Source organism: Tachysurus vachellii, chromosome 3 (assembly GCF_030014155.1).
Source record: "Tachysurus vachellii isolate PV-2020 chromosome 3, HZAU_Pvac_v1, whole genome shotgun sequence".
Lineage (NCBI taxonomy): Eukaryota > Metazoa > Chordata > Actinopteri > Siluriformes > Bagridae > Tachysurus > Tachysurus vachellii.
The window spans coordinates 18,757,860-18,785,635 of NC_083462.1; the positions used below are offsets into that span (position 1 = coordinate 18,757,860).

Here is a 27,776-nt window from a genome sequence, read left to right on the forward strand (position 1 = left end):
TTGCACGTCAGTATTTATTATGTTTATATGAATACATTTACATTCCAATGTAGTGACCTTTCTTGGTAACAATGATGTTTGTTAGCAAAATACATTACATGAAGCATGAAGCTTTTTTAATCGTATTTATATCTATATACACATGGGATTCTGTACATTGTTTAAACGGTAAGCTGTGTTATTATATCATATCATATATATCATATCATATATATAGCTGGGCTCTACTGATGGAAATAAAGCAAATACGTACTTTGAGAGATCGAGAAGAAAAGCGCTAAGCCTGACTCCACAGCACACACAGCTACAGCAGGATGAACGCGTTACACCGATGTGAACGAGACCACATGAGTTTTTTTTAAACAATCCTGATTTGATCTTATTTGTAATAATGAAATCCATCTGTCATGCACCTCTGCAGCGCTCGTTCACCATCCGGACACGTTTCAGTACAATGCAAAATACACACATCATTCGAGCATTAATAATAACATACAGCTTGTTTTTTTTTTTTTTGGGAATCGATTTTATCGCACTGATTTTAGTTCATAACATCAGAGTGCTACAGCGACAGCTTCTCTCCACAGTGCTGATCCACCGTACGGACGTATTAACCGGCGAGAGCTTTCGTTCTGAAGAGCGGGCGGAAAGATTAAAAACCCTCTCAGATAACGAAGAGCTGGGCTACATTGTCATTTTAACACGTCTAATAAATAAATAAATACATTCTATGAGATATAACGTAGTTTACAGTACGTACATTCCCTGAAATACATATATACACATGCTTGCTTGTAACATATGTGACTATACATACAATGTTAGTTTATATATATATATACACACACAGAAAGAACGATGGGTAGAGCGAGAGACAAATAAAAGAAAATGGTAAAAAAAAATATATAACAGGAAGAATTGATGTAAAACAAAATCATGTAAATGTGTTTGCAAATGTTTTTTAAACAATAAAAATAAAATACTATGTTTATTCCACAGTTTTAAATATAAAAAAATTGATTTCAAGTACATGTCTGAAACATTGGAGTAAAATGACACATCAACAAGCGACGACGTAAAAACGATAGAAATATATTGGCACCCTATACATGTAGTGTACTGTCTATGATACACTCCTGTGAAAACGCAGGTCTTCGCTAGTCACAGCTGTCTTGTAGTGACGTAGCATTTTTTATTTGTTTGTTTGTTATTTACAACTAGGTTTCTGTGATTTCTTTTTTTTAATCTAGCTAAACATGTACCGGTGAGGACTGTGTCACAGTCACACCTACAGTAAATGTTTGTATACCAAACAGTTTGAAAATAAAACAGAAGCTATTTGCATAAGGTGTGTGTTTTGTAGCTAAAAGAAAACGACCGGCCGTGTTGCTCCCGAATGCCACAAAAAGAAAGGAAAATTTCTAGACTGTGGGTATAACGGGAGAGACGAGAGGAGAGAAAACGACCGGTTGATCCAAGATCCTGTAGCCTCACGTGTCTCAGAGGAAGCGCACGTTGGTGGCTGGATGTTAAATTAGCTATTAAACTAGCTATTAGCTCACATTTTCACTCCTTATTAGGTCTAGGAGCTGAAAACTCCCTCACAGAGCTCTTTTTTTTTCTTTATTTTGGTGTCACTCAGTTTGTAAATGTGACCCAAAGCCTGAAGCCAGAGTTGACCATGATATCGTATGCTGTATTTCATAATAATATAATATAATGTCGTATAATATATCGATCATGTGATGTTTCTGATGAGTCTGTGATTTGCATAATCTCTCTGCGGTGACTGAACGGAGACCGGCGTGTGACTGATTAGCTATGGAGATGCTATTGTACAAAGCTAAACAGGTAGCTATAGAGTTTCTGTATCTGATAGCCATGTCGTGCACGATGAAGGGAGTAAACACCGAACATTTCCTCAGGGAATCTGAACGTAAATCCTCGAGCTTGTACGTTTCCACAGGAGGGTACATGAGATGGAGAGCGAACGAATAAGAAAAGTCGAATGTCAGAAGTGGAGTGCGGTATGGGAATGTCAGAGGTATGAACAAATGGTTTATATACAATGCTTTCAAGTAATTTTAACCAACACTGTTGGGCTTTTTTTTCTTTTCCGTTTGGCGTTTTCTTTCGTGCCACGCACTTTTTCGCACTTCTATCCGTTCGTTTTTTTCCAACCTCATTATTACCGTTTTAAAAGCGGATCTTGATTAACTGAGTCCTTTAAAATCCATGAAATCATCATTGGTCCGTCAAATTGTCTCGTAAGACTTTTCATCATTCATTTGTTCACCTTATTAGTGATTTTGCTCTCAGGGCTTCCTGCTCTGCCTCCGGCACAATAACCGACGCCGCGTTTGACTCGTACCTCGCACATCCGTGACGGTGGCGAGCCTAAAATGCCGTGACATCCCTCGAAGCGAGATGGGGAGGAGCTTAAGGAGCGCTGTATGGAGGAAGTGGTACGCTGGTAGCGGGATACGGCCACGCCCCCTCTCTCCTGCATCAGCTGGGAGAGGTTGTCGAGGAGATCCGTATCGCTGGTGCTGCTGGCACGGATACGGTAACGTCTGCGCCTAGAACGAAACACAGTGTATCATCTTAGTTAATATACTTTATTAGTGTTACCATCCCGTGACGTTCAGTGACGTGAAACGTTCATGATACAATTTAGTGCTTACATTATTGCAGCTTTCCCTCAACAGTCTAATTGTTTTCTCTTTTAAAGCTGACAAGACTTAAGAAATGGAGCTTGTCATGTTACAGAGAGATTCCTGTCCTGAAGACTTTACTGTGGTGCAAAACAGTGTTTCCTCTTTTGTCTTTTCTTGACTCATTCCAAAAATGCTAAATGAACGTTCCCTTGTTTAAGCTGTTACTATAGCAATGGTAGCATATTACAGTTGGAGCTGCTTTCTGTTAAATGTATTAAGTGTACATGATTAATAATCTGCAGCATTTTGCTAGTTAGGTTTTCTAACCTGTTTTCTCCCCCTGGGCGGAGGGGTGGTTTTCCGGGAGGTGGACGTGGCATGAAGCGAGCAGAGAACTGGTCTGGAACCAACGTGGGACTTATGGGCCTGGGGATCTTGCTCCTGCTGGACAGTGGGCTAGAGGAGGAGGAGAGCGAGAGCAGATCATCACCCTGGAAGTCAGACGCACGAGAACCTCGCTCTGAGGGGAAGGAGAACTTGTCACGTAGCAGAGCTGATGGGAAGTGCTCACATGATAAAGAGAGGGATGGTGATAGGGGGGCAAAACTCCTCCTAGTGGGGGAGTCGGGGTCACGCACAGGAATGCGGCTGGCCCGCGGGGACAATTCCCGAGGAGACGCCGGGACCGGGGAGGCGGGGCCTGCGTCGACCGTGTCTCCAGTGGTCTCGCCATGGTTCGGAGTCGTAGAAGGGCCGACATCGGGACAACCCGAGTCACTCTCTAAGTCTTTCTCGGTTGGTTTGGCAAGGCTCAGATGGTCATTTGCTGGGGCAGGAGGTTGGGAGGAGGTTTTGGGTGGGGAATCAGCTGGGGGATGATTGGAGTCGTCTTCCGCAGGGAGTGTTGGAGAGTCCTGAACTGGATCACTTTCACCCTTTTGTTGAAGGTGGATAGATTTTGGTAAGGTGCTGGATAACTACAGACAAGACGGATGGGAACAAGATTTATTTGTACATACATCCTGGACCACTCTGCTTTAATAACATTTAAACATTTACTCCATAAATGCTAAAGAAACATTTTATTAACTTTCTATTCTTGGGTCTAGATTTTTTTTTAAAAAAAAAAGAGAGATTCACACAAAGACACAAAGCAATGTACATTTTGAGCACTAACCTGCTCTAGCTGACTTCTGTTAATGTGCACAATAGATGCTGGCTGAATAGTAGGCAGCCTCCTCAGCCCCGTGATGCCAGAAATCCCTGTTAGACCTGGCAGTCCGGGGAGGCGAGTAAACGGAGGTACGGTGTGACAGAGAGCAGTTTGGAGTTCTCCGGAGCCACTGAGGCTGCTGGCTCGCCGAGGTAGGGGATCAGACCAGGTGCGAGGCAGAGCCAGGGGGCTGGTGGAGCGCTCCTCCTCGTCAGGCTTCGAGCATGCTGATCCGCTTCCTCCTTCCAGCTCAACCAGCACCCACTCTTGAGAGTCTCCCTCCTGTGGGACTGGGCTGAGGTTCACTGCTACATAACCGCTGCTGGCTGCCCCCTCCTCGTCCTCTAAAGAACCCTGCTCAGGACGACACCCAATCCTGTCCTGTGGTATGACCGGTCGCTGCTTACCCAAGCTGTAAATAACACAAATGAGCGAATATGATAGAAGGTACCGTTAATCTCACATGACACCTTGGAGGAAGAAAAACAATGTACCGTCAACGACGTTTGTGCTTATAATACAAAGAACGGGTCACGGACCACTGAGTAAGACACGAGTTCTTATTGATAGATTAGTTTCACTAGTGAGCTCATTAGTAAAGCTGTAATAAAACCAGATACGTTACATGATATCAGAGAATTGGGCCTTGTGACTCGTATCTCTCAAAGAAAGAAAGAAAGAAAGAAAAAAAGCTTTGTGTGTTGTAGTGACACTGACTAGGCTTCCAGGAATCGTTCAATAGTAGGTTTGGGTTCAGGAGTCAGTCTCTTATCCAGACCCATGCTGTGACTGTGACGCATCCTCCTCAATAGCGGAGCCATGCGGTCGATGAGTAAGGTCTCGGAGTGGACCCGCCTCGGAGAGGCCTGCGCCGAGCCGCTGCTGGGGCTCTGATTGCCCTCTTTATTCCTCTCATCTTCGCTGGCCACCTGGTATAGAAACAGTCAGACTTTTATCTACAAAAGCACCGGTGAGTATGTGACGCTCATGTGTGTATGTGACGTTCTTATGTGATGTGTGTGTGTGTTGTGTGGTGCGTGTGTGTGTGCGTTTTCAGTTAATTAAATCCCGTCCAATTTTTCATTCTTACTACCTTTCGAATCTGCGGTTGAACGTGATTGCGGTTGCGTTCTCGGCTACGTTCCATCTCCTCCCATACGTCAGCTCCGTGAGCGTGCTGAGGCAGGATCGGCGGGCAATTGTCTGCTTCGCTGAGCCGCTCGCCCTGAAGGACATCCTCTGTGTTTTCACGCTGCATGTCACCCGGTATCACAGAGGCGTTGGCCATGCTGTGTGAATATTTAGCAGTTATATAATATAACCTTCAGGACCTTCTGTATTAATCTAAGCGCTGTCTTGTAGTACACAAACCCCAAGTACGCTGGTGTGAGTCGAGTCAGCTGCTGGCCAGTGGTCCCTAAAGCAGCGACTGTAAGCGACTCCTCTGAGTCACTCCTCTCCCAGTCGTACGGATCGTTCTCCAAGACATTATAAATCTTCATGCTGTTCTCGAACACGGACATCAGGAGCTGGAACACAACACGGTATTTTATTTCTTATTGTATTGACGCACTGAAAGCATCGAACACCTCGGTCGTACACGACGTTGAAATCTGGTGAAGTACCTGATAGTCTGGTTTAGTGTAGTAGTCCAGGCCCGAGATGTGGTCGAGAAAAACGCTAAACTCTACAGGAAGATGTTTAAGCATGAGATGATGGTCGTAGGTCTCCTTCAGGTTCCCCACTTGCTCCTAAATGAAAAAGAAAAACAGGATTAACAAAATAACAGAAATAAATAACTCCATTATTAGCAAATTATTTTTCAGTGGCACGCTTAGTTTAAACGTTTTAAAAACGTTTGCTGTCTTCGATTAGCTTCAAAGTCTGATTTATGCACCGAACGCGTGTTGAGGAAATGTCACATACTTTGTCCTTGACTTTTCTCCAGGGAAGCTGACCCACCATAAACTCCACAAGCATGTAAAAGAGAGACCACAGGTCATCATGACGCCCCATTTCCTGTGTGAAGAAAAAAGAAAGAACGTGTTAGGAAATAAATCGAGCCTGCGGCAGTGACTGGGTAAAAGTGTACTGAAATTGACCTGAAAGTGAAACTGAATGTTCGGGGTATGAGAAACGTGCATGGATGGGTAAAAAACGATAGAAATTATATACCTTGTTCTTGTGAGCATTGATTGAGGCATAGCGCACGGTCCCCCTGAATCCTGCCACCGGACGAGGCTTTGGGTAATTAGGACAGATAAAATCAAAAAGAAATACAAGAATAATATAATTCTTATAATATAAAATAAAAGACATACAAGAGCAAGAATATATACAATATACTTGTTATAAAAAAGAAAAATGACCACTTACCGGACGGACTTCCTGACAGGAGTTTGTAAACTGCCGTGCCAAGCCGAAGTCCAGCATGTAGCACGTTCGGCAAGTAGTCTTCAGTCGTCCCATAGCAAAGTTGGACTGGCAAGGAAAATAAAAGCTTCTCAGATTTTATAAAGAGCACGGCATGAGACGATACGCTCTACGCGGTCTCTGAGTCGACGTCACTAAGCACTAATTCAGTAGAACTGTAATCACTGTATGTTATGATATTAAAATCTGCAGATTACAGTGAAATGAAACATTGCTCACCGGTTTGATGTCTCTGTGCAGGAAGCCTACTGAGTGGATGCTCTCGATAGCCTCCAGAATCTGTCGCCCGAGCCTGAGAGTGGTGGACAGCGAAAATGTCCCGTGGCTCATCGTGCGCCGAAGATCGGCCAGGTTTCTTCCCTGAGGTTACAGATTAGTCAGAGGGTTATTCGACTAAACGGTTGTCAATTCCTACAAACAACATGGTTGGGTATAACTTTATGCCAAGTTTAACACAATAATACACAATGGCTCTCACACACAGAACAACAAGGCACTGCTGAACTGAATCAATCCAGACAACTTTCTTTTTTCTAGCAGCTCTTTCGGGTTTGTTGTTTTTCCTCAGCACACCACTGCTTGTTTTTTGTTTCATTTTTTTTTTCACCATTGGGTTGTGTTCCTTTAAATGGTCGATTAAGACCATGATATTTTAAACTTTTAAATTTTTAGTTACATACCTGAAGCTCCATCACTACGTAGTTGAACCGATCGTTACGTCCACAACCGACGAAGCGGCAGACGTGGTCCTTACCTGTGTACAAACGCCAAGCATGTTAGTTTGCAAAGCCTTCATGACCTTTTGATTTAAACATGGAAAGATGTTACAGATGCTAAAGTGTCTCTTCATCTATTATTGTGTCCTGGAGTCAGGTACAACCCAAAGCTGCTCCTGGTAAACGATATATATATTTATATAGGATACTAAACCTAAGGTTGGGGATCATCCTGAACTGATCTCTCCGATATAACAGTACGTTTCTGTGCTAGCGGTATAGATCATGTAGACACAGATTATTCTAAATTTCCACCTGAGATATGAGAATCTACTAGACTCTCTTACCCTGGAGCCTCTTCAGAACAGCCACCTCCATCTTTAAGACCTGTTTGGGTTGCTGAGCTGACTCCACTTTAAGAGCCACGTTGCACTGGTTCAGCTGGTCCAGAACTTCATAGATCTCTCCAAAGCCTCCACCACCAATCTTCTTGATCTGTTGGAGAAGATGCACAGGGGGAAATAAACGGAGAATTGTATTCCTCTTCATACTACATGACGAACATACGTATACGCACGTGTGTCATTTTCAACAAGCTGCAAGTAAAGCCACCAGATTAAAAATAAACAGTCTGGGTCTCCAGCCTTTGCTGACGGTGCAGCTTTGTACACCTGCAGTGAGCTGAATGTGATAAACAATTTACAGACATGGCCTCAATATTCTCCAAACCAAATGGTATTCAATATTCTGTGTTTTACATTTAATTACATTTATGTTTTGTATTAATTAGAAGAGAAACTTTACTTTAAATTTACAACTGAACATTTTACTTAATATGTTAAGAAAGTGCTGTATACAATTTTGTTCCTGATAGATGCTGTTTAATGTGTGATTCAGTTTGTTGTCCTGATGTGAGGCACAGCTTTCAGACACTGAGCTGTATATTCCACTCCAAAGTGCCTTCAGACTTCATTGTAACCCACACAGATTCAAGTAACTCAGAAACCTCATAAGTGTTTCTTTTCACATTTCATTGAAAGCTTTTTCCTCCTCTATTAACTGTACAGCTGATTGGATTTTTCAGAAAACTCTTTATTTTGTTTCATCAGTCCAAATCATGTTCTGCAAGAAGGTCTGTGGTTTGTAAACAAGACCTCCTGGGTCTTCTGCAATGAAGCGGTTTTCATTGACAGACACTGACAGATGATGCGAATTGAAATTGTTGTACTTGGAGCTTGAAGGATGTCATTCGGAATTTTTTCCTTTCTAACCATTTAGACAATCTGTCTGTGGACTCATTTTGCTCTTGCTTCCCACAAGTCCCATTGACCTTAAAAGTCCTTATATCATTATCATTGTGTTCACAGGAACATAAAACTCTTTAGAAATGATCTTGTCACCCTTACGTTACCGTGACCTCGTTCCTCATCTCTTTAAGTCTACATCCTCATTTAATTTAACAACCTATCTTTTTCTCTACGTTTTGGCGACAGTGTTTTTATCCAGCAAAAAAGACGTTTTTGGAAGTGCTCTGCCAATTGGATACTCTTAAAAATTGCTCTTTTCGGCTTGTAGCCTGGACTGAGAAAGCAGAACTATTCCAGGAAGGTGTTTTGCTCGGGTTGTTGTGCCTGATATGCAGTTTGATAACATTTGCACGATTCCCAGTCTAAAGCTTGAAGCTTGTAAAAATCAGGTGAGTAAACACTTTTTGGGGGCAAATTGTTTTATATGAATGAAATCCGTTGGTACTAATATTTTTGTCATTTATAGTTTTAAAAAAAAAATTAGCGTTTATGGAAATATGTATATCGTGAGTTGAAGAGAATGAGGATTTTTTGTGAAGGGGGGGTCGCTGTAGGCCCTACTCACCACCCTCCATCGGTCTCGGACCACATTCCCCACCGACAGTATGTCGGCCTGCTCTCCTGTTCCGCTCATCTTAGTGCTCACTCACGGACTGAGCACAGCCAGAGGCGATCAGCATCCGGCATCAGTGACACAGGCTTCTCACTGAAAGACACAGGAATCAATAAACACACTGGGTTTTGAAGAGGAGTTCTCCTCATCACAGAAGATGTACTGGATCACGTTCACCATTTAATGAAACTCGTGGACCTATTAATACTTTGTCCCTTTTGAGAAGCAAAAGTAAGACCTCTTTAAGGACACTGCCCTGATTTTTAGTCCCAAGACTAACGCAGGGCACAGAACAAAGCTGCTAAAGCCAAATGGAGACATATCCACTGACAATTATCTGTAAAGCAAGCTAGAATAAAACATTCGCTACGGCTGTGGATCCAAACAGATCACTAATCAATGCTGGTAGAATAATCATTACACACTAGAACTAACAGTGAAATTGTTTAGATAACACAGGAAGTATTTTATACTTTTACAGCTACTAATTCCTTCAGTGGTTCAACCTGAAATGGCTTTTTACTGTAATTATTATTGCAGTGTTGGTAATTAGTGAGGCTGCTAATTAATGTAGCTCATAGAACCTTTCACGTCAACACAACCCCGAGTGTTCTACTGCTTTTATATTGCAGGTTAAATTTCAAGAAAAACACATAAGGTCAATTACACAAAACGTTACACAAAGGTTCGGTGTTATTGTTTTCGCATAAGACGACCCAAACTAAAGACTTAAAGATTTCCCTCATGCTCGCTTACGTAAACAATGACAAATAAAATGCAAAGCGCACAGCTCATTTGCATATAGCGACGCCCACAAAACTCCTTAAAAGGTCAAGAAAGGTGTAGACATGATATTTTATTATAAGCTCGTTCACAATATTACAATTTTTTAAATAAACTGAATTCAAATTGAACTAAAATCATTTAGGTTTAACATTACAATTTTGCAACAGATATCAGACACCGTAGCAGCCCCAAAACTAAACACCCAGTCATCTTTAACTGCCCCAAGACCCAAACAGAAATATCACCTTGACTGCTAATTAACTCAGAACCAAAATATAAACACACTTTGATCCCTGATTCCCCCAAAACCATCCAAAGACTAATGACTGCCCCAAAACCAAACCTACGTACTCACTAACTACTAAAAAGAAATGCCTCTGTCAACTGTAATTGCCCCAAACCCAAATTTAAATACCCCTGACTGCCAAGATACCCTAAAAGTCACAACCCACACAGAGAACTAAAAAAAATGTGCAAATAAAAAAGGAAGTGCACGTGAAATATCACTTTACTCGCCTTGAACTTAGTGAAGACTCTGATGCCAAAACAGCTTCAGTAACAAAATAAAACCCCTAAAAACCCACAGACTGTTGTTCAGCATGAAGCCTGCTGATAAGTTACTACTGCAGCACAAAGCAATCATCCTCTACACCGCAGCTTGTGGACATTTTCTCTATTTTAGTTCACGTGAAAGTATTAAAGGTCACACAGTCGCAGGCTAAAATCACAACAGCTAGATAATTCTGACGCGAGTCTTATTATTATTATTATTATTATTATTATTATTATTATTTACTGTTAGCCGTGTTTAGCTAACTGAACGTTAGCGTTCCACTTTCGTTCTTATGAGCGTAACCTTGGCAACGCACTTATAGAGCTACATTAAATATCTAGTTAGCCGGCTAGCTAGTATTACTAAATAGCGTTTATTAGCACTGAATGCTAGCTTGCTAGTCGTGTGTTTTATTTTTGCTTATTTTCATTAGATACCATTTCATTATGCAGTTTATTTTGTGGATCTTAACCCGTGTTTATTTTCACAAAAAAAATTATTTTCGCATTTGATTCCTATTTAGCAAAAATGATTTGTATTAGTTAGTTAGTTAGCTTGAGAGATTTTTTTCCCAACGATATTCTGATCCAACGCATCTGATTTGTTGAAATCTTGTAAATACGAACTAAACACCAATCGAAGCTCGGGAAATGTGTGTTATCAACCAATCCTAACGAGGAACGCGGGATTTTCCACAAAACGGGTAGGAACAAGGAATAATAATGACTAGCGTTTACCTTCATCTGCAGCTGCCGCAATCCGAGCCCGAGGTACCGCTTGAAAACATTATTAAGGCGTCCACATGCCGTGGCGACTCGATAAAGGTGGCATGGTAATTGCACAAAGTAATTAAATATAAAAAGAATATGCGGGGGGAAAATAAAAACAAAAGAATACTAAACGTGTCTTGACGGCGTTTCGCAGCGTCGCTAAAGTCGCCTCATCCCTGCGTGAAGCGCGCGCTGCTGTTAGCCTGTGACGTCACGCAGACTCCTTTCACCAGAATTTCATAATCATACATAAAAATTTATCTACTTGTAATACTGATATACCTACACGTGCATTTCACTGTGTATTTATTTTTATTTTTATTTTTGCATATAAAAAGTACTAAATTAATTACTAAATTGATCTTTTACCTTGAAAAATGCAAGAATTTGTGTAACTTTAAAGCTTTACTCTAAAAGCTAATTAAGGTCATTTAGGTCTAATTATGTCCCTTGAATTGTTTGAATCGTTTGCTGTTCAGACTCCAGAAAAAAACAAAACAAACAACAACATGGGGACGTGGCGGCTCAGTGGTTAAGTTACTGGGTTGACGATCAGAAGGTCGGGGTTCAAGAAGCCAAGCTATCAATGGTGGACCCATGAGCAGGGCCCTTAATGCTCTGGGATGCTGATCTGGGGATTGGGGTTCAAGCTTTCACTGTGACATCACCAAGACATGAACGTTCCTCCTAACTTGACAGAAGAACAAGAAGAGAACTTATCAAGGAAGCCAGGAAAACCTATTAGCAACATTAATAGAGCTGTAGGAAGATCTAAGAGACACCAGTTTCTGGACTATGAAAAAGGGTGTCTGGATGGAAGAACTTTCTCAACAAAAAAAAAAAACATTTAAAAGTCCACTTAATTCATAGAAATTCTTTCTTTGCATATCCCAACTGTGAAGCCCCAACCTTCACAAAGAAAGAATTTTACTGTGCTGTAATGTAGATGTTCAAACAGTTGTTTTATTAAAAAGAATGAAACCACTTGATAGTTTTACTTTGGTCACTTTTAATGCAATATAGAGAACAAAAGTCAACTGACAAGCAAATAGGAACATTATAGGACAAAGAAAATACATACAGTAACCTGGTTAAGTCAGTGTGCTCCTTTGTGTAACTGTGAACAGATTTAACTACATTTTCTGATTCACCACAAATAAAAATCATCTGTTTCTGCACGGGTTTATAGAGCAGTTTATAGTGGAGTTAATAGCGCTTATAAAGCATGCACAGGAACTCAATGTCGAAATAGTATCAGTTAGGAGAAGGGTACAAAAGAATTTCCAAAATGTTCCATAGAACAGAGTGAAGGTCATCAAGACAAGTGGCACCACAGTTTAAAAAAAAATCATTTAAAAGTCCACTTAATTCCTAGAAGTTTAAACCAGAGATCACACCTACAGTGAAACATGGTAGTGGCAGCATAACTGGACATTGTCTCAAAGCAGCTTTACAGAACATAAGAAATATTGCAAAAAGTACAAAAAGATTAAACAAAAAGATTAACATTATACAAAGGTTTAAGATTAATATCAGACTTATATTATAATGCTTTTCTCAATATACATTCTTCCCTTAGGAAACATCATTAGAAGACATGGGATTATTTTCCATTGTTATGCTGATGATACCCAGTTATATATCTCATCAAAACTAGATGAAATAGATAAATTGTCCAAATAAACAGTGTGTTAAAGAGATAAAAGATTGGATGAGCTGTAATTTTCTGTTGTTAAACTCTGATAAGACAGAAATACTACTTATCGGTCCAAAAACCAGTACACAGAAGCTCTCACACTTCAACTTCCATTTAGAGGGATGTACTGTTAATAGTAGCTCGACAGTGAAAGACCTGGGTGTTATATTAGACAGCAACTTGTCCTTTGAAAATCATGTCGCCCATACCACAAAAACAGCCTTCTTTCACCTTAGAAATATTGCCAAGCTGAGAAACATCCTGTCTGTATCTGATGCTGAGAAGCTAGTTCACGCTTTCATGACCTCTAGACTGGACTATTGTAATGCATTACTAGGTGGTTGTCCTGCATCTTTAATAAACAGGCTACAGTTAGTCCAAAATGCAGCTGCCAGAGTTCTCACTAGGACAAGAAAGTATGACCATATAACCCCAATTTTATCATCTCTACACTGGCTACCTGTTAAGTTTAGAATTGATTACAAACTGCTGCTACTAACATACAAGGATCTTAACGGTTTAGCTCCCACGTATCTAACTAGTCTTCTAACACGTTACAATCCTTCATGCTCTCAGAGATCACAAAATTCAGGTCTTCTGGTAGTTCCCAGAATATCGAAGTCTACTAAAGGCGGTAGAGCGTTTTCATATTCAGATCCCAAACTTTGGAATAGTCTTTCTGATAATGTTTGGAACTCAGACACACTTTACAAGTTTAAATGTAGAGTACAGACGTGTCTCTTTAGTCAAGCACACATAATACCCAATACCACATAACCTTGTGAGATGAGGCCAACCATGTGAGGATCCTGAGGCATCTAAAGATGTACCAGCTCCACTTGGACTCTGCTTCATGAAGTATTCAGACATTCTAAGAGGAAATGCCAACTCCATGTGGTCTTTGAGGACAACAACCTCCTCCAATTATCTTACTGTATATTTATAATCAGACCCTCCAGTGTCACCCAAATGAGGATGAGGTGCACTTTTGAGTCTGGTTCCAGACTCCAGACTTTACCATCTAAGGGAGTTTTTCCCTCACCACAGTCCCCTCAGTCACCTCAGACTTATTCATTGTAGATAAATACAAACACGTTTAAATTTAAGTCTGATATTGATATTGAATTTTTGTTTTACATTAAACTTTTTGTATTATGTTTATCTTCTGTAAAGCTGCTTTGAGACAATGTCCATTGTTAAAATCGCTATACAAATAAATTTCAATTTGAATGGTTCATGGATTCAGATGAAGAAGGTCAATGTTTTGGAATGACAAATTCAGAACCTTAATCTAAAATAATATACTGAATAAATGTACTTTATAAATATTAATTTATATTTCAGTATACAATGTTATTGTGTGACTTTAACCTGCTAAATGACCTCTAAAATGTTTTCCCTTTTGGAGAATCCGCCTGGCTTGAATAAATAAAGACTAGGTAGACAGAGAAAAACTGAAGAGATGATTTAATTAAAACAGAGATTCACACCAAACATGTTAAAGCCATCAATATTCAAGTGACTGAACAAAGACATGGAGTGTCTTTCTTATTCTTATTCATGTTGATAATGAGCGAATATCACTGTTTTATCTCAGTTTGATATATAATCCATTCAATGTGTAATAAAATTACATGTAACCTGTTAAAGTTACATAAGTACAGAGAAAAATATGCCCATATTTTCAAAAAGGTGGCACATCATTGTCTAAAAATAAGCAATTAATCCTTAAAGAATACAACATTTTTTTAAATTATTATTTTAAAATAACCCAATATTTTCACCATCCCTTTTTAAACCGTTGATATGGCATGATAAGAAACATTAAAAATAAAATAATAAAAAAAAAAAATCACTAAAGTGACATCTTGGTGCCCTTTGTCAGTGATAATCACAAAAAAAGTACAATTTTAAAATCACAAAACCCAGAGATGTCGAAAATGTTCCCTGGAAGTCCACAGACATTGAGTCAGTTCAATGCTCGACCAAAAAAAGAAAAGACTGAGCTGAAGTGGAGTTCCTTTTGTTGTCCGTTCATCGTTAGCTCTCACCGAGCAGTCTCTCTGTCTCACCTGCTTCTCCCGTAACTGTCTCCCGCTCTGCGGACCAGCAGGGCAGCCTGGTCATCAGTGGTTTGTGGAGTCCGTTGTAGAGCGCTGTGCCCAGTAGCAGGATGAGGAAGCCGAGGATCTGCAGGCCGTGGAACGACTCCCAGCCTAGCGCCAGACTCACCACCCAGATAACCAACGTGCGCAGGCTGTCCAGCACCATGCGTGTGGTGGCGCTGATCTCCTTGGTCACGCTGATGCCAGCGAAGTTGAAGAAAGCAATGCTCACAGTGTTACCCAGTAGTGCCAGGATGATGAGAGGCTTGTGGCCGATCTGGCAGAAAGCGTCAAGCGCGTCCTCCAGAACCTGTCGCGGGTTGTTCCCGAAGCCCCCAGCCGGGATGTAGAACATGGGGATGAGGAGGATAGTCAAGATGAAGAAACCAAAAAAGCCTAGGACAGAGAGGAGACAGGTTTCAAAAGGACGTAGATTTTATCAGCTGTTAAACATGTCAAATCTTCTGACCAATCAGAATTTAGCAGCTGTGATATAAACATAAATAAGGTTAATGTATATTTGCTGGAATTAAAAAAATCCTGTTCACGTTCATTTATAAATTGTTTTAATTCAAATCCAGAATGCTACTAAATGATAATAAACATACAAATGTTAATACATATTTAAATATGTATTAATGCAGAGCAGGGATGTAAATAATGATTTACAAATAAATAATAAAGCAAATAACATAAGTAAATAATAAATAATGTTCCAAAATAATATTTAAAGGAATCTTTTAATTAAAACCGCATCAGACACAATTTCTACTTTGGTCAAAAGCTTTACCTTCAGTCCCAACCGCCTTCAGAGGATGAACGTTATGCTTGTAAATAAACTTCTCTTCCAGGACCATCTGTACCGACACGATGATCTGAGCCATGATGATCAAAAGGTCACCTGCAGGTCAAAAAACAAAGGATTTTTCTTAAAGTCTAAATCATAAATATAAATAAAATTACTTAGGGACATTAAATTGAATTTGTTTTGTCTTTATTGAATAATTTATCAACACACCACAGATATTTTTAATATGCAAATTAAAAAGCTCCTGCTCTACAAGCCCTACCCATTCCTCCTGTCTCATGACGTTCATTTGCATATTACAATCTGATGTGTAGTGAAATATTTAATTGTAACCACAGTCTGATTAAAATAATAAATAAAAGACAAACGTCACAGTAAAATGAAGGTTTAGGCTGATTTTAAGCCTTGTACGTACCTGTGATGATGTCACTAAGCTTGTGTCCGTCGTCTCTGTTGCCATTTACGAAATCGGCGAGTCCGACCACCACTAGGCCCAGGATGGTGATCACAATCCCGATCCACTGACTGGCTGCCAGACGGCGACCCAGAAACGCCACTGACAGCAAGCCGGTAAAGATGATCACCGCTCCTCGTAACATCTGGAAACTGGAGGCACTGGTCATGTTTAGTGCTATATGTGGAGAGAGAGAGCGAGAGTGAGAGAGAGAGACACAGAGAGAGAGAGAGAGAGAGAGAGAGAGAGAGAGAGAGAGAGAGAGGGGGAGAGAGAGGGAGAGAGAGGGAGAGGCATCAGATTTATTATGTCTCGGATTTACATTTTATAAAATTTTAATAAAAAAAAGTTCAACACACGTATATACACACACGTACACACACACGCACACACACACGCACGCACACATACACAAGCACGCGCACGCACACGCGCGTACACACGCGCACGTACACACGCGCACGTACACACGCGCACACACGTACGTACACGCGCGCACGCACGTACACGCGCACACACACACACGTACGTACACACACACGTACGTACACTCTCACACGCACGTACACTCACACGTACGTACGTACACATGCACGCACACACGTACGTACACACGCACGCACACACGTACGTACACACGCACGCACACACGTACGTACACACGCACACACACGTACGTACACGCGCACGCACACGTACGTACACGCACACACACGTACGTACACGCACACACACGTACGTACACGCACACACACGTACGTACACGCACACACACGTACGTACACGCACACACACGTACGTACACGCACACACACACGTACATACACACGCACACACACACGTACATACACACGCACACGTACGTGCACACGTACGCACACACGCACGTACACGCGCACACACACACGTACGTACACACGCACACGTACGTGCACACGCACACGCACGTGCACACGCACGCGCGCACGTACGTGCACACGCACACACACACACACACGTACGCACACGTACGCACGTACGCACACGTACGCACGTACGCACACGTACGCACGTACGCACACGTACGCACGTACGCACACGTACGCACGTACGCACACGTACGCACGTACGCACACGTACGCACGTACACACACGTACGCACGTACACACACGTACGCACGTACACACACGTACGCACGTACACACACGTACGCACGTACACACACGTACGCACGTACACACACGTACGCACGTACACACACGTACGCACGTACACACACGTACGCACGTACACACACACGTACGCACGTACACACACACGTACGCACGTACACACACACGTACGCAAGTACACACACACGTACGCAAGTACACACACACGTACGCAAGTACACACACACACGCACGCAAGTACACACACACACGCAAGTACACACACACACGCAAGTACACACACACACGCAAGTACACACACACACGCAAGTACACACACACACACGTACGTACACACACACACACACGTACGTACACACACACACACACACGTACGTACACACACACACACACACACACACGTACGTACACACGCACACACACGTACGTACACACGCACACACACACGTACGTACGTACACACGCACACACACACGTACGTACGTACACACGCACACGTACGTACGTACACGCACACACACACGTACGTACGTACACGCACACACACACGTACGTACGTACACGCACACACACGTACGTACACGCACACACACGTACGTACACGCACACACACGTACGTACACGCACACACACACGTACGTACACGCACACACACACGTACGTACACGCACACACACACGTACGTACACGCACACACACACGTACGTACACGCACACACACGTACATGCGCACACGCGCACGTAAGGAAACGCGCACGTACACACGCACGTACACACGCACGTACACACGTACGTACACACGCGCGTACACACGCACGTACACGCGCGCGTACACGTACGTACACGCGCACGCACACGCGCACGCACACGTACGTACACGCGCACGCACACGTACGTACACGCGCACGCACACGTACGTACACGCGCACGCACACGTACGTACACGCGCACGCACACGTACACACACGCGCACGCACACGTACACACACACGTACACACACACACGTACACACACACACGTGCACACACACACGTGCACACACACACGTGCACACACACACACACGTGCACACACACACACACGTGCACACACACACACACACGTACACACACACACACACACACGTACACACACACACACACGTACACACACACACGTACACACACACACACACACACACACGTACACACACACAACACACACACGTACACACACACGCGTACACACACGCGCGCACGCACACACACACGTACACACACGTACGCACACGTACGCACGTACGCACACGTACGCACGTACGCACACGTACGCACGTACGCACACGTACGCACGTACACACACGTACGCACGTACACACACGCACACGCACACGCACGTGCACACGCACGCGCGCACGTACGTGCACACGCACACACACACACACACGTACGCACACACGTACGTACACACGCACACACGTACGTACACACGCACACACGTACGTACTCACGCACGTACACACGCACACACACGTACGTACACACGCACACACACGTACGTACACACACACACACACACGTACGTACACACACACACACACACGTACGTACACACGCACACACACACGTACGTACACACGCACACACACGTACGTACGTACACGCACACACACACGTACGTACGTACACGCACACACACACGTACGTACGTACACGCACACACACGTACGTACACGCACACACACACGTACGTACACACACGTACGTACACGCACGTACGTACACGCACACACACGTACGTACACGCACACACACACGTACGTACACGCGCACGTACACACGCACGTACGTACACGCGCACACACACATACGTACATGCGCACACGCGCACGTAAGGAAACGCGCACGTACACATGCACGTACACACACACGTACACACACACACACGTACACACACACGTACACACACACACACACGCGTACACACACGCGCGCACGCACGCGCGCACGCGCGCACGCACGTACACACACACGTACACACACACGTACGCAAGTACACACACACGTACGCAAGTACACACACACGTACGCAAGTACACACACACGTACGCAAGTACACACACACGTACGCAAGTACACACACACGTACGCAAGTACACTCACACGTACGCAAGTACACTCACACGTACGCAAGTACACTCACACGTACGCAAGTACACTCACACGTACGCAAGTACACACACACACGCAAGTACACACACACACGCAAGTACACACACACACGCAAGTACACACACGTACACACACACACACACACACACACACACACACGTACACACACACACACACACACGTACACACGTACACACACACGGGTAAAAACAGTTCTTGCTTACCGACATACATGATGGAGGTTCCTGCCATATCACATATGGCGGGTGGGAGGAAGAGCAGGGGGTTGAAGCTCTGACCTGGTTCTACTGTAGGCACCGGTCTGCGCCGGTCGTGGCAGATGAGGATGTAGAAAACAGCGAGGCAGCTCAGCTCACCCAAAAACATGCACACGGCCTGGAGAGATGTGGTCACAGAGACAGAGTGAGAAAAAAAAATAAAATACAGTGAACAGAACAAAGCAGAAGACATGTTGAGAAAAGGATGAGTCAGTAGTCCCTCTGAACCAGCAGGCTCACAGGAAACTGATGACACAAAAGGTTCAGAAGAGGGAACTTGAGTATGACGATCATCGCCAGATCACGAGTTCATATCCCAAAGGACGACCCATTGTCGAAAAGATCACCTTCCTCTTTCACCCGATAGCTCAGACGTCCATCAAGTATTGTGATGCAGTTAGTGCTCTTTTCCTTTGTCCCTTTAAGCAGTGACATACTAACAGAAGCACTGACAGTCTTCCGTAAAGTCTTTACTACTATTACATTATCGTTTCTATAGAAACGTATAACACAGAGACTTGATATGATACACACAACAGACTAAAGTCAGGTTTAATCGTTGACACAACATTTATTTTACGTTAAAGGAAGACTCTCAGTTGCCAGCAAGTTTCCAGCATCTTTAGGCCAAAGGTGTTCACGCTACACTTTCATCTTATTAACTTCTGAGCCAGCATGTCTGTCGAATACCATAAATAAATGAGAGAGAGAGAGAGAGAGAGAGAGAGAGAGAGAGAGAGAGAGAGAGAGAGAGAGAGAGAGAGAGAAATAATTAAAGTACCAAAACATCACATATGGATGCATTACACCACCCTGTTCACTGCCTCCAGATGTGTGATTTCTTACATGTTTAGAACCGTGATTAAATTAAAAAACTGGTAATTAGCACTAGTAGAAATCCAGCTAGTTAGTCAGCTACCATTAAAATACAAAACAAATGAGGGAAAGAGAATATTTAAAAGAGGGAACATTACCTGTAGGAAGGGATGGGAGAAACCGTGAACAGGAGCACCAGAGCAGCCAGGAGCGGAAAACATGTCAGCCCATCTGTTGTTATAGTGAATACAGGCATTTTAATTATAATATTTAATCATCACAGTAATCCTTTAACTGCAGTAAAGTGACTGTTTTTCTGTCGATGGACATCATATGCAATGCTTTTCATGCCGAAATGAAAAAAGCTTTTTGTTTCCCCCTTTTAAGAGACATTTCAGTTTAATGTGATTTGTTTATTAGGGGATTGATTAACGATTTCTGGATGTTTTGCACTCTGTCTGAAGTCCACTATAGACTTTTAAGTGTTAAAGGAAAGAAAACAGGATAATAGGTGGAAAAAATACAGATAAGAAAACAGCCAGCCATGCAGTAATTTAAGCTGAAACTTTATGCTTAAACAAACAACTTTTTCACAAGTTTGAACATGGCTCTTCAAAATTAAAGAGATAAATACATTTACTCAAGTCACACATTAAGTCAAACAACAGCAGCATAATCCTGCTGATGAGAGCTTCACAAGAGTGATCGGCTTTCTATGAATAGCAGTTAGACTTTGATTAAGGTTATGCATTCGTTATCTCTCATCTCATCTCATGATGGGAATTTCGTCTCTGTTGGACAGACAGGCCATTAAAAGGAGCGTGACTGCCATGTGCTTTGATTACCAGTTGTGTGGAGTTGCTACGGGTTTAAGCAAAATATGACCTAATATAGAAATGTAACCAGTATCTCTACAGGACACATTTTCTTCTTGTATTTCATCCTTTCACTTTGACTTTCAACATCTGTATTACTACCGACTGCTGAAATGCAGCTCAACAGATTTAGCTCATGTTACACACATGATCTGTCACACTTGTTGAATAAAAAAGCATTTCGTTTTTTTTGTTCAGGGAAAAAAAGAATCTAAAATATTCTAAAAATAATTAAACAAACAAACAAACAGCTAGAAGATATCAAAAAGATCACAGAAACTTTACCTACGATGTTAGAGCTAGTTAAAGATAATTTCACCTTTTTCCACTCATTCTGTTTAGTTAAATATGCATGAAAAGAAATACACAGACTATGCAAAAATCCAGCCAAATCAGCAATATAATGTCATATGTTTAGAGGAGATCAGACTGCACACTCAGCATCGAATGACTCTTTACATCATACACAAGATGAATCGTTTTAATTACAATACATCACATACATTACAAAGTGCACCATGAGTTTGGTACAGTGTGAATTATGTAACCATAGGTAAAGGTTCAGCATTTGCCCTTGGCTCTGATATAATAACAACTTACTTGATTAAACCTAGAAAGCTAATTAGCAAAACATTTTCAATATCCATAGATATTTGAAGGATTTGTTGCACTATACAGTGAACGCACATGGAATAAGCATTGTAAAGCTCTGTAAACAAAAAAATGGTAGGGTCCGTTGTGGGGGTGTTCGTAACCCCAGGTTTCGTATTTTTCCAACACAGCTTGATAGGTATTATTGTTTTACTGTTTAATAGGTTATTTTAGTTTTTATTCGTGCATTTAGTGCACGTATGTTTTAAAAGAATCAAGCAATTAATTTGTTACGTTTTTATTTAGGAGTCAGAACCCCCCCTTAAGCATTTCTTATGCTTAAGAAATGAACGCCACTTGAAATGATAAACTTACTTTGCGGATAGTGTGTTGATGGAGCCTGTAGTGAGCATCAAACCAGCTAGAAAGAGTTGGTACTTCGTCCAGGCCATGATGAACCCCTAATGAGCAGAGCCAGCATTAGACACGGTGTTTATGCTGCTCCCTTTTTTTCCTCCTTCTCGAACGAATGTAACGACGCAGCCAGCGGTCACATGACTAAAGAGTCAGCTGACGTGTCACCAGACCTTAGCTCTGGTTTCAGATCTCAGAGCGATGCAATGTCAACTATTTATACTACTGCTACTGATAATAATACTACTTATACTACTTCTGTTACCAAACTCTACTTCTACTACAGTTGCTGATAGTACTAAATATTATATATATATATACTGCTGCTGATACTTGATAAATATTAGTACCTCTACTACAAAATACTATTAATACATCTACTACTACTGCTACTACTACTACTACTAAATAATATTAATACATCTACTACTACAAAATACTATTAATACATCTACTACTACTATTGTCACTCACTCACTCATTTTCTACCGCTTATCCGAACTACTTCGGGTCATGGGGAGCCTGTGCCTATCTCAGGCGTCATCAGGCATCAAGGCAGGATACACCCTGGACGGAGTGCCAACCCATCGCAGGGCACACACACACTCTCATTTACTCACGCATTCACTCACGGACAATTTTCCAGAGATGCCAATCAACCTACCATGCATGTCTTTGGACCGGGGGAGGAAACCGGAGTACCCCGAGGCACAGGGAGAACATGCAATCTCCACACACACAAGGCGCAGGTGGGAATCGAACCCCCAACCCTGGAGGTGTGAGGCGAACGTGCTAACCACTAAGCCACCGTGCCCCCCACTACTACTATTAAATACTATTAATACATCTACTACTAAATAGTTACTACATCTACTACTAAATACTATTAATACATCTACATCTACATCTACTACTAAATAATATTAATACATCTACTACTTCTAAATACTAGTAATACATCTACTACTACTACTACTACTACTACTGAATACTGTTACTACATCTACATCTACTACTAAATACTATTAATACATCTACTACTACATACTGTTACTATTAAATACTATTAATACATCTACTACTATTAAATACTATTAATACATCTACTACTACATACTGTTACTACTAAATACTATTAATACATCTACTATTATTAAATACTATTAATACATCTACTACTAAATACTGTTACTAAATACTAAACTTCAGTGCCAGTCCTGAGCCTGAATGAAATGGGAGGGTTGCATCAGGAAGAGCATCCAGCATAAAGCTGTGCCAAAATTCATCCCTCCACTGGCTTCTGATAGCTGCACGCATCAGATTCAAAACACTGATGCTGGCCTACAAAGCCAAAACAAACCAGCTTCCTCTTACCTCAAAGCTCTCATCACTCCTCACACTGCACCAGCATTAAGGTATTCAATGATAGAGTTTTAAGCACTTTTGTACATCGCTCTGGATAAGGGCATCTGCCAAATGCTGTAAATGTAAATGTAAATGAAAAGCCTACCAACTGGCCTGGTTGATAGGGCGGATGGGGTCATCTTTGGCGATTGGCCTGCAGGCACTGGTGCCGAATGACACATTAAAGGCACATGTGTGCATTCTCCCAAACTGTCTGACTCAGAAGAAACCAATCATCTATGGCCGGCACATAAGATGGTTCTCCAAACCAGGGGAACAAGAGGGGTTGATAACCCAGGACACGTTGGAAAGTTGTGAGGCCAGTAGAAGAGTGAATCAGTAAGTTTTGTGCATACTAAGCTTATAGGAGGAAGTTCTTCCAAGAGTGCTGTTCATGACTACAATTTGCTCGCAGGTAATGGCCCAGTTCTTGATTCAGACATTCTGTTTGACAATTATTGGTTGATTGGTTGGTAAATCAAGTCAAGTCAAGTCAAGTCAAGAAGCTTTTATTGTCATTTCAACCATATATAGCTGTTGCAGTACATAGTGAAATGAGACAACGTTTCTCCAGGATCAAGGTGCTACATAAAAACAAAGACAGGGCTAAAGACTTGTAAGTAGTCTTAGCCACATAAAGTGCAACTGTGCAACCTGGTGCAAACAGTGCAGGACAAGACAAACAAGACAGACAAGACAGTGCAGGACAAAAGACAGTGCAGGACAAGACAGTGCAGGACAAGACAGTGCAGGACAATGACAGTGCAGACACAAAGTTACAAGACAATACAAAAAGTACAAAAAATGCAGTACACAAAAGACAATAAATAGTAAACAGTCACAGAAACGGCGCCGACCGACCAGTGTTAATACTGTATGTGTTAATATAGTATGTGCGAAATGGCTGAGATATTGTACAATATGTGCAAAAACGGCTGAAATGTTGGGACAGTTTGTGCAAAAAACAGCAGACAAGGTGTGCAAAACAGCATGTAAACAGTTTGCTGGATTGTAAGCAGCATGTAAACAGTATGTTGTGTCAGTGTGTGTGTTTTGTGAGGGTCTATGCAGTCCATACAGATGATGTGTGTGTATGTTGTGCTCAGTACAGTACATTTCAGTTGTTGAGAAGTCTGATGGCTTGTGGGAAGAAACTGTTACACAGTCTGGTCGTGAGGGCCCGAATGCTTCGGTACCTTTTTCCAGATGGCAGGAGGGTGAAGAGTGTGTGTGAGGGGTGTGTGGGGTCATCCACAATGCTGTTGGCTTTGCGGATGCAGCGTGTGGTGTAAGTGTCTGTGATAGAGGGAAGAGAGACCCAATCTAGTAGTCACAGCAGCCACAACTAGCAGTCCTGCTAGTAGTTGTCAGGGTAACTTGGATTCAGTGCATTCAGTGCAAGCCTTAACATATTCTGCTACACCCTGGCTTAGTGTGGGCCACCAAAATGCATTTTGGACTAGTGTGGTGGTTCAATGAATGCCGGGGTGACCGGAGCTGGGTGTATGGGTTGGTTGTCCACCAACGTGATTTTTATGGGGGCAGCACAGGGGATTGTGGGTAGCTACAGTTCCTTAATTAGTTGACTGTGTATCATGTTGACTCCAGACCCGGAGTCCACTAGGGTCGATAGACAACACAATTTATTAGCAAAGCCTAGTTTAATTGGCACTGTAAAACTAAAAGAACAAGAGCTCAGGCCCATCTGAGCAGTGCATGATCCATTCTTCTCAGGCAGACATTGCAGCAATGTCCTGACTGTCACAGTAAAAGCACAAATGCATGCACAGATGGCACTGTCGCTCCTCTTGTTCTGTGTAGTTGCATGGGTTAGTGAGTAAAGGGGGTTACCTGGTGTAAGTTATCCTTAGGTATAGTGTTAGCTCAGAGCTGTTTGCTGCAGAGATTATCCAGAGATTGGCCAGTCTGATCTATTGTGAGAGGGGCATACCTTTATCTTTAATGATATCTTTATGGCATAGTTGGGAGTAGAGTCATCACATAAGCACATTTTCTAGAGTCTGCTTGGTAGGCCTCTGGCTGGTATGTGAAGTAGACCACACGTTGATGGAGGAAGTCTTCACAGTGATTTGATGAGCCGTCGTGAAATTCTTATAAATATATTTCTATCTGGTGTGGTTTAAATCAGGGGTTACCAAACTAGCATTTCATTTCTGGCACTCTGTAAATGATCATTTGCAAGTAATCTGACTTTATTTTTTCACCTTAGGAATTTAGTGAACTTGCAGCATTTGCAATGCAGAAACAACAATGGGCAATATTGAGTAGTTGATGTCACTGGGTGTCTCATTCTATCGAGTCACGTTTAAATGAAATGTGTGTTATTATTTTTTTTTTTTATCCTGACATGCTGCACTTGCAAAATAAAATAAATTAATTTTCCTATCCAGGGGGCACGGTGGCTTAGTGGTTAGCACGTTTGCCTCACACCTCCAGGGTCGGGGTTCGATTCCCGCCTCCACCTTGTGTGTGTGGAGTTTGCATGTTCTCCCCGTGCCTCGGGGGTTTCCTCCGGGTACTCCGGTTTCCTCCCCCTGTCCAAAGACATGCATGGTAGGTTGATTGGCATCTCTGGAAAATTGTCCGTAGTGTGTGATTGCGTGAGTGAATGAGAGTGAGTGTGTGTGCCCTGTGATGGGTTGGCACTCCGTCCAGGGTGTATCCTGCCTTGATGCCCGATGACGCCTGAGATAGGCACAGGCTCCCCTTGACCCGAGGTTGTTCGGATAAGCGGTAGAAGATGAACGAATGAATGAATTTTCCTATCCATTTAACTTCACTAAAAACATTAGCATTTTGTTTCAAATTGCACACTTATATATGATTCTAGACTGATATTGAGCACTAACACAAACCAGCTTTCCTATTACAGTTAGGCTTTGAATTTTAAAAACCTCACATTTCACCACCAAACCTACTGTTTTGTGTACCAATTCTCTGGATTTTCTAGATTAGTAAATACCTTGAGTGTAAGGTCAGAGTTTTTGAGAGACAGAGACACAGAGAGATATTAGTTTTTTGAGACACAGAGAGATGTTAGTGCTGTATTATAATTTTATAAAAAAAAATTGTAGTGTGTTTAAGGCTTAGAGTTTTATAACATTCATGATAGTAAGTTGGGGTTGTTTGCCTGGACTAAACCATTTTTTGGTTAATTATAAACCCTACCCAAGGACATGGGAAATAGGGTTGTTGAAGTTACCATAGCAGCATCAACTCTCAGAAATCATTTAAATCTAAATGTAATTGCAAAATAAATAAATTAATTAATTAAAAACAAACTTTAACACTAAAAAATAGCATTTGATTAGTTTTGAGTTATTCTGTTAAATAAAGTATTCCTCTAATACTACAGTGTTTAACCAACAATTAAAATTTTGTTTTAGCGGTTCCACATTACATTTAATGTTACAAAATGTCTTCAAGCCTAGAGGCTTTTGTGCTTTCTGGTTTCTCTGTGGGATTTTTTGTGTGTTCAAGACACACACAAAAGTGAAGCTGGCGAGTGAACGATTGTATCTGCAGGAACCAAACTCTGAGTCAGCAAATTTTTACAGACTCACTTGATCAGAAATTTTCTTTTGCCAAACTTTCTGAAAAACAGCAAACAGTTCACACCCTTCCCAGAGAGCAGACAGATGACTCCAATCCGGAGTTGTGTCCGTTTAGCGGTTTTGGACCGGCTCCAATGTGTATTCGGTACACAACAAATCTGCATATCAGAATGTCAGATTATCTGTAATCAGATGTGTAATATCCAAAATATCCATTTTATTATGAGTATATTAGTTAATTTGCAGACCCATTAGCATTTCAAACAGTCCGTGTTTCACTGGCCTTCGGTTAAATCTTAAGTACACTGATATGGTGGCAGGTCATATGGCGCTTTTGTGTTGATAAATAACTGAAAGAACAGGTCGTACTTACTGACGGGCCTTATGAGTCATTTTACCGAATCGTCTC

At 42.0% G+C, this 27,776-nt stretch overlaps 2 protein-coding genes across 2 annotated transcripts; both read right to left on the minus strand.

Moving 5' to 3' along the window:
* Nucleotides 1-11,213, minus strand: ttbk2b (tau tubulin kinase 2b). The gene is made up of 15 exons (XM_060866136.1): nt 11,016-11,213; nt 8,892-9,032; nt 7,367-7,514; nt 6,984-7,057; nt 6,523-6,663; nt 6,247-6,351; nt 6,046-6,111; nt 5,797-5,889; nt 5,496-5,621; nt 5,242-5,399; nt 4,964-5,159; nt 4,588-4,799; nt 3,835-4,282; nt 2,985-3,634; nt 1-2,579 (listed from the first exon to the last, which is right to left on the minus strand). The coding sequence occupies exons 2-15, from the start codon at nt 8,958-8,960 to the stop codon at nt 2,285-2,287; spliced, it is 2,781 nt and encodes a 926-aa protein (XP_060722119.1). The 5' UTR covers nt 8,961-9,032; nt 11,016-11,213; the 3' UTR covers nt 1-2,284.
* A 2,981-nt stretch (nt 11,214-14,194) lies between these two features.
* On the minus strand, nt 14,195-22,521 carry slc35f6 (solute carrier family 35 member F6). The gene is made up of 6 exons (XM_060866137.1): nt 22,350-22,521; nt 20,667-20,739; nt 19,639-19,810; nt 16,073-16,288; nt 15,640-15,750; nt 14,195-15,245 (listed from the first exon to the last, which is right to left on the minus strand). The coding sequence occupies exons 1-6, from the start codon at nt 22,424-22,426 to the stop codon at nt 14,785-14,787; spliced, it is 1,110 nt and encodes a 369-aa protein (XP_060722120.1). The 5' UTR covers nt 22,427-22,521; the 3' UTR covers nt 14,195-14,784.
* Between the last annotated feature and the right edge of the window lie 5,255 nt (nt 22,522-27,776).